At 34.2% G+C, this 8,749-nt stretch overlaps 1 protein-coding gene across 1 annotated transcript; it reads right to left on the bottom strand.

Moving 5' to 3' along the window:
* Nucleotides 1-543: 543 nt before the first annotated feature.
* On the bottom strand, nt 544-1,547 carry LOC131598709 (uncharacterized). Its single transcript, XM_058871294.1, has one exon. The coding sequence runs from the start codon at nt 1,459-1,461 to the stop codon at nt 730-732; it is 732 nt and encodes a 243-aa protein (XP_058727277.1). The 5' UTR covers nt 1,462-1,547; the 3' UTR covers nt 544-729.
* Between the last annotated feature and the right edge of the window lie 7,202 nt (nt 1,548-8,749).

Genomic DNA, 8,749 nt, shown 5'->3' with positions numbered 1-8,749 from the left:
GTTCATAATTATAAAGTTAAGAAATAATAGATTTAAGTTTTGATTGAATGTGAGTTAAATAAAAGTTAGATTGTAACATAATGTGGTTTGATTCGGTTTAGTTCGGCTTACAAAATATAAATCACAAGCCGAATTGTGCAGTTGTGTTAAAAGATGATCCATACAAATCCAAAATAAATGCAATTTTTTGCAATTTCAATTTGTTATTGGATTAGTTTGATTTTGAACACCCTACATCACACTATTTTTTCTTTTTAATTTATTTTTTAAAATTTTTCTTAATTTGGTTCATGTTTTTCCAATTTTTGTTTATCTTTTTCTACATGTGAATTTTTTAACTTAGTAGGGAAAAAAAGAGAACAGTTTGTCTTCAAAAATTTTTAAATATTTAAATTAACAACAGTTTTGTCCTTCAAATATTTACTATGAAATATAATTTATTCAGATTTCATCCTCAAATTTGTATTTTTCCCGTATATAATTTTTCTAGAACAGCCATCTAAATTAGAAAAAAGAAAATAAAGCAAGAAAACAAAAGCAATAAGCATAATCTGAGACCAGTTTTTTTTTTCAATTAAATTTAAACAAAAGAACCATAACAAATCTTAATCCTAAAAACTTTTCACATCTATCACCTACATTTCTAATCTTCCTTTTTTCCACCTCCTAAATTTAACCCAACATTTCTCAGATTTACATTTCCCACCCCAAAATCTCAAACGCCACATCCTACATAGCTTGTAACGACTCAGACGGCCACAAAACATCTGCCGCCGGTTCAGTAAAATCAAACAACCCATCCCCCGCCACAAAATCTCCGGCACCGGTGTTCCCACCGTCATACTCCGGCAACAACCCACCACCAAAACCAAACCCATCATAGCCAGTAAAATCATCTTCAAAACCAAGAAACCCGGTCAGGTCCACCTTCTCCGGTTCAGTCCGACCCGGTTCATCACCTGAAACCACAGTAGGAGGCAACCCAAGCTCATCATCAGAGGCCTCAAAAAGGTAGCCCAGATCTTTCTGCATCTCGCCCAAACCAGCCATCTGAACCGGCTCGGATACGGTCTGAACCGGTTCTGGTTCGGTCTGAACCGGCTCAAAACCCGGAGTGAGAATCTCTTCCTCAAAGCTTTTGATAACCGAGTCAAGACCCACCACCGAGTCACGCTCAGTCTGCTCAGCAACATTCTCAGCATCATTTTCAGCATCATCAAGTATATGAAAAATATCATCTTGATGAAGCTGAACATCCGAGTCAAAAACCGAGTCAAGACACGACTCAAACGAGTCGACTCGTGTCAGCTCAGACTCAGACCCGGACGAGTTACCATTATTAACATCAGACTCACAGTCAACCTTCCGAATCTTAGCCTCAACCGAGTTACCAACACAGTGAGTCTCAGAATCAGATGACTCGTCATGAACTCTCTTTCTCTTGTCGGTGGAATTCTCCATTGGAGAGAAAGAAAATGGGTAGAAAATAGTAGAGAGAGAGTTTTAGAGAGAGAAAAAGAGAAGTGTTTGGGTGGGAGGAAAGAGAAAGGATGAAGGGTATATATAATGGTTGGAAAGTAAGATAGGGTTTGTCTAATTTAATTTCGTAAGGAAAGATAGTGACAGGCGCGTGCATTTCACACTATATAATAAAACAAACTTTATTCACGGATGTCTCGTTCTTTCTCAAACTTATTTTTGAATATATTATCAAGTTTTCTTCAAGACGCATCTATCATACAACTTCTATATATGTGTTCCTCTTTTTCAAATTATAGAAGCTTTTACCGCTAAAAAGTAATATAAAATAAATAAATATTTGATAAAAAAGAAAATAAATAATATAAAGAAAATAAATAATATTATTTTATTGAAATCATAAAGTAATTTTTAATTTTTAATATTTAAATTCAATTGTAATGAATATTATTCTTTTTAGTCTATAATATAAAAGAAAATTGTTTTTTTATTTAATAATAATTAATGTATCTAATCTGATATATATATAAATTAAATATATTGATTATATAAAAATTTTAAATAATTTTTTTAATAAGAAAAAGTACAATATGTTTTATTACATAGAGATGCTACATTCTTATTAATAAAAATATGAAATTTAAAATATTGAATTGAGTGTTATATAAATAATATAAATTAAGTGATATAGTTAAGAAATGAACTTTATCATTGTATTTTAAATTTAAAGAAATCATTTACTTTTAGATAAATTATTTTTCTTAATGAATTATTTATGTGAAATTATAATAAATATATTTTTAGTTTTAATTACAATTTTTGTATATCTATTTCACTTCATTCATAAAATTAATCTATATTTTAAATTTAAATTATTTTAATTTTCTTTTACATATCTATTCTAAAAATAAATAGTATTTTTGACTTTAAATACTGCCATTTGTGTAAGTCAAATGTCATCACAGATGAATTATTTGTGGAAGTTACAAATTAACAATGTAAATGAAACACTATCAAAAAAGATTTTGACTAAAATATATTAAAATGTCAAAACTTTTGAAATTTAAATTGGTTTAAATAAAAAATCAAATTTGTATTTAAATTTAAATTTTATTATATTAAAATAGGATTTGCTTAAAATAATTTTGTTTACACTAAATATCAATATTCAACAAAGCTTAAGGTGACAGATATTTTTCTGATTACTATGCTTTTTCTTTCCTAGTATGTACAAAAGTTGCGTGTCTTGTAACGTAAAGTTTAAACATCGACCTTCTTTTTTCTATTTATAAAACTTTTTTTAACGTGAAGATGTTTTATGCAAAAGCTTAATCGAAGAATTTGTTTATTTTCTATGAATTTTTATAAAAGAAAATCATTTTTATTATTTTAATAGTGTTTGTTTGAAATTTTAAAAGACATTATTAATTTTAAATTGAAAAGTTAATGCAAATAACTTTATTAAAGTTATTGTTGTGTTTAGAAACATAAATGGAGTGAGGACCAAGGTAATGCGGATATGAGCTTTTGATGCGGTAGTTTATAAGTAACATAAACGCTTAAATGTTTAAGTTGGTATATGAAGGGGAATAGTAAATTGAGATTGAAATTGAAACTGAGTATATGAATTGACGTCTTTTCTAGATATAGTAGAGAAGGAATAACTAACTTGTTATTTATAAGGCATAGATCGCAAAGAGATGTTGAATGCACTTGAAGTTTAGATCCTTTGTGATCACCAGTGAGATAATTTTCACGTAGTGAGAAGACTCTATAAGGATTGTAGTTCCTTCAGAGTGGACGGTCGGGACTGATGTAATTAGTAATTACATGTGGCAAGGCAGGGGTTTGTGGCATTAGTTTTGACTGTTGACCGCTCTCTCATCTATCTTTGGAAGAGCAAAAAATATTCAATCTTCATGGGTGGATTTTTTTATTCTTCAGCCATTCCCGTCTTTGATAAAGAAGGTAATCTTGGTGGAGCCTTTTATGAGGTTTGTCCATCTTTGAATTGGGGGTATAAACCCTTAGCAAAAAAGACAAAACACGCAATGAGTACGACGAGTGCTTCATTCTTTTTTATGATTCCGCCTTCTCAATTATGGCCCTTCATTTTCCCTTCACCGCTTTTGAACTAGAAGTTCTTCAGCATTTGGAGATGACTCCTTCATAACTTCATTCAACAAGTTGGATGTATGTGAAAATCTATTAGTATTGTGCCAAAACTTGAAGGGGAGGCCTTCTATGACCCTTTTCTTTCATCTCTTCGTATGATATTGTGGCCCTCGACTCAAACATGGAGTAGAGGATTGATTTCTGTTGTGTCGATTGTCCGGGGGCTTTGTGGCATTTTGAAGATCATATATTTCTAGTTACTCATATTTTCCCAGAGGCCCACACGACAATTTATAGTATTGGGAACAGAGTGGAAGGTAAATGTGTTAAGCTAATCCCCAAATACTAGACTAAGAATTAATTCCTCATGGAAAACAGGGTATATGTATACAAAGAGGAAGACCTTTATAAGGAAGATCTTTACTCGAATAAGCGACTGGTGAGCTTCATTAATGACCTAGGTTATCTTGGGGGTGGCATTCCCCATGACGAGGTAGACCAGAAACGTCTAAAACGCCTCATTGATATCCAATTGTTGATGGAGACTCATTCTCAGGAAGATAGGAAGGTTATTTTGGTAAATTCTATAATTTATTGGCTTTTTGTCTTCACTTTCGCTTATTAATGACGTGTTTGCTTCGACAATGATTGTGTGCAGATTTGATGAAGGATGAAGTAAAGCTTTGACTATTAAGGTGAGGTATATGGCGAGCAAGGATCGAAGCATATCCTTCTATTTTGGATCCTTCTGGAAGTGATGTTGCTTTGGCTGCTTTACAAGGGCCATAAAATGCTTCGAAATTGAGCCCTCGCTCCCTTAGAGAACGTCGGGCTTCTCCTCATAAGGAGGATTGATCGTATCTGTCCAATATGCCTGGGCGTGCCCTAGAGGAATAATTGGCAACTCTGACTCGGTATACTCGGCATGCCTCTAGTGCTTTGGCCCTTGGGGGAGGCGGTCGCTAGGACGCTTTTTGGTCTGACAAACAACGCGAGGAAAACCATTTGTTGGAGGAAAGTGTTCACAATCTGATGCTTCAATATGATAAGTAAATGTAAGGAATACAAATAGTTTATACCTCTCTTACTATGATACATGATGTTCTTTTCCCCCTTAATCTCCCTGGTTCTCTGACCGACCATATGATTCATCTGGTAAGAACTGTGACGAGGAAGAACCAAACTCTAGTTTCTCCTAGGGGCAATTTATTATTTTCTCAAGCGTCTCTTTTAACGAATCAGAGAGGGTTAGAGTCTATGAGCCTTGAGAATGCCTCTATGACTTAGTGTCTGGGTGTAATTGTACGATTGCTAACCTTTAGGCTATTTTGGAGTCTTTTGAAAACACCTTGCAGCAAATGGATCACTTTCACCATCCTCTACTTATCTTGAGGGAGTAGGTTTGGCCATATCAGATGTTCATAAATGGGGATATCTTCTCCTTATTGGAGTAGCCAAGTCAGCCACTTTTTTATACTGTATGCATAGTAATTTGTAATGGAAGAATATATGTGTATATATTTGTAATGAAGTTATTTGTTACCTATTTGATGTGTATTTGTATGATCCAAAGTGAAGAGCTCTGGATCCCATATAAATGTACAGGGTCTTTCCTTGAATTTTAATGGACGTCTCTGGGGTCTTTCCCGACCAAAGATAGGATCCACTTTTGCGTCCAGGTGAAAACTTTGTCCAAGGCCGATAAGTGACTAACCCATTGTTGCCTTTAAAGTGTCTAGCTTCCAGAGGGGTCGCCTTCTCTGGTTGCAAAGTCTCAATTAGAATGACGCCCTTTGGCTAAATCTCCTTGGTACTTGGAGAGCTTCGCCTTATGCTCCTTATCTTCATGGTGCGCTCTTCCCTGTCAATTTTCTCTATAAGGAGGATCGTACCATTAGCGGATCTCATTAAGATCAGATCGCTTCGAGGAATAATGATTGGAGATCTCCATGTTGTCCACCTCAAAATATTCAAGGAAAGGAAACGAGTGTTTGTGAAATTTGTGGCATCAAAGGTGTCATCACACCATATAGAGTTTCCATTTGGTAGGGACCTCTTCGAAGAATATGTGGGCTCATCTGCAACAATCACTAGAGTCACCTTGCCCTTAGGAAAAGAGTTAGCCTATGATCAGTGCATATTTATGCACATTCTCCTATATTTTTACTTAGGCATTTATTTACTTTACCTTGTTTATTTTTCTATTTTAATGTGTTTTTATAAATCAGTTTATTTTTGCACTTATTTGATTTTCGCAATCTATTTTCAGCATTAGCAGTCTGCACTAAATTGATCATAAATGGAGCTTCGGGAATCGGATCGACGCGTTCTAATTATCGCCGGAAAGCTAAGAGAAAGAGCTACATCTTTCATGTTGGAGTCAAAGGCAAATTCGAAATGCATAGTTCCCAGAATTTCGTTGAAGTTTCAGTCATTAGAATAATTTGTTTTTGGGTCATTAGTTTATGGGCTTGGGTTATGTTTTTGACCCAGTTTGAGTTAGTAGAGAAGAAAACCTTATTTTGTTTTATAAGGGTTGGCATCCGCTAGAATACGGGAGACCTTTTTTTTTTCCACAAATTTTACTTTTGGTTTCATGATTAGAATGAAGAACTAATTCCTGAAGGCAAATCCTGCTGCTTATGGGTTCCATTGCTTTGAGGTTATTCTAATACTAATTTAAATTCGATTTCTGTTCAATTCTTTTCTATGAAATCATTTGCTTAATTTGATTACAATTGTTTGCTTAATTCGATTGTTGTTCATAGAATAGAATTGATTAAATTCGATTGTATGCATGTTCCTAAATTTAATTGCGTGTTATCGTTTTCTTAATTCGTTAACTCGTCATATTCTTAACCGTTTGCTTAATTCGGTAAACAGGAACATAACTCGTATGATTTTGATAAGCGCTTGTCTGATTAATCTCATAATCGAATAGGATTGAAGCCGTTTAGGGATTGGTGTTATTATAACCGATGATAAGTCGGAACCCGAATCAGTAGGATTAGTCGTTTAGCTTATTTTGATAATCACTTAATTTACTTTGTTTTTAAATTGATTCTAAAACCATAAACCCCCAATTCAATTTCTATTAGTTAATAACAAAACAAGAATCCTTGCGATACGATACTCGAGTTGTCGTTACCGTTAACTACAGTTTTCAAAATACTCGTTTTTGATCCGCGCGCGACAGCGGATCAAATTGGCGCCGTTGCCGGGGATTCTTGTTGTTATTAATTGATATTAGATTCATAGGTTTAGTGTTCTCGCGTTTAGGCCGTAGTTTCCCCACGGTTTTGGCCAATTCGCGTTTTGAGTCGAAAAAAATCGGTTTTTGGAAATATTGTGTTCGATTGTAAAAAGTTTTTGCCTACTGGAAGCAGAAAAATCGTGTGATCAATACTCCCTTACTCTAGAAGAGTAAGGGAAATCGACCCAAAATTGCCAAATTCCTTTTTTTTCTATTTTTAATTAATTATTTACTGTTTTGTCAGTTTTGAAAAAATCCAAAAAAATTCCCAAAATTCTTATTTTTCTTAATTAGTTTAAATTTTGTGTTTTTATATTTTTCTAAATTTATTTTAATTGTTTTCCTTCTTTCTATTTCTTTCTGCATGTATGGGACATCATCGGTATTTCGGTGTTTGTTGAACCCATGGCTGAACAAAGAACACTAACGCAGTTGGCTGTCCCTAATGTGAACTATAATGGTTTATGTATTGACTATCCTGCGGGTGATGCATCTTTTGAATTGGAATATGGTTTAACACATTTGTTGCCTAGGTTTAATGATTTTGCAGGTGAGGATCCGCATATGCATCAGAATGAATTTCAGGTTGTGTGCTCTGCACCTTCCGAACCTTCACTAGAGGATATTGTCAAACAAATGGCTGCAAATAATCTTCAGTATCAACAACACATAGATTCTACTCTTCAGACTTTGCAAACACAGATTGGACAACTTGCCACTTTGATGAATGCCATGCAGCAAGCTCAAGGATCAAACCAACAACCCTTGGATGAGCAATCTATTTTTCAAATAGAGTTGCTTTCTGAAAATGTTGATGATATTTGTACTGATTCGTTTGCAGATGATTTTCCATCATTGTCTGGTTTTGATGATGTTTACTCTTGTGATGTTTGTACTGACACTAATATTTGCTCTGTTTGTGCTGAAATTGAGCTTGCCTTGCAAAATGATATTCTTACTGCAGATGAGGTTGCAAATGAAGTTGTTCATGTAGATGAAGCTCTCGACACCCCGGCTGCCTGGAACAAACCATCCATTGAACAACCACCTTCCCGAGAGCTGAAACCAATTCCTGAAAATCTTAAATATGCTTATTTAGAGATGAATGAAAAACTTCTGGTTATAATTTCTTCTAAACTTTATTTTGATCAAGAAAGTAAGTTTTTGCAGGTTTTGAAGAAGCATAAGAAAGGAATTGGATGGACCTTGGACGACATTCCCGATATTAGCCCGTCCATGATTTTGCATAGGGTCTCAATTGAAGTGGAAGGTGAAACAAAAGTAGTGAGGCAGCCCCTTAATCTTTTGATCTCCGAGGTTATGAAAAAGAAGATCACATGCCCATTCGAAACTTTTACTTATCGAAGATTCTTCTTTGATCCTGGAATAAAAGGCGAAGGCACTAATATAAATTCCAAGTTCAATGGGAATTACCCAAAGCTACTACATGAGATCCCCACTCTGGAAGAAGAGAATGTAGAAGATATCTCTTTGGGAAAGGCTGCTTATGTGATCACTTATCCTTCATGACTCCTCGGGTGTGTTCTTTCCTTTCTCTCACTCTTATTTTATATTTATGTTCTTTCATTGAGGACAATGTATGTCTTAAGTGTGGGGGAGAGAATCATTTATTTGTTTTGTTTTCTTTCAATTTTTTTTTTTGTTTTCTTGTTTTGTTTTCAGTTTAAAAAAATATAAAAAAAAATATGCATCGTTTTGAAAGTTTTAGGCTATAGACTGATTTGAGTCGAGTTTGCGGAGACTTGGGAAAAATTCACAAGATCGGTATCGTTTTAACACCGTAAGTCTCCTGCATATGCAAATTGATTTGAATTTTTTTATTATGTTTTAGCCTTAAATTCTCATTCTGACAGCTCTTGAGTAGTTTATTTCAGCAGTTGG

The sequence above is a fragment of the Vicia villosa genome, linkage group LG4, assembly GCF_029867415.1.
Source record: "Vicia villosa cultivar HV-30 ecotype Madison, WI linkage group LG4, Vvil1.0, whole genome shotgun sequence".
NCBI lineage: Eukaryota > Viridiplantae > Streptophyta > Magnoliopsida > Fabales > Fabaceae > Vicia > Vicia villosa.
The sequence above is the reverse complement of the archived record's forward strand: the minus strand, read 5'-3'. Positions and strand labels throughout refer to the sequence as shown.

Excerpts from the sequence above, each read along its gene's own strand:
- LOC131598709 (XM_058871294.1), bottom strand. The coding sequence starts at position 1,461 with ATGGAGAATTCCACCGACAAGAGAAAGAGAGTTCATGACGAGTCATCT.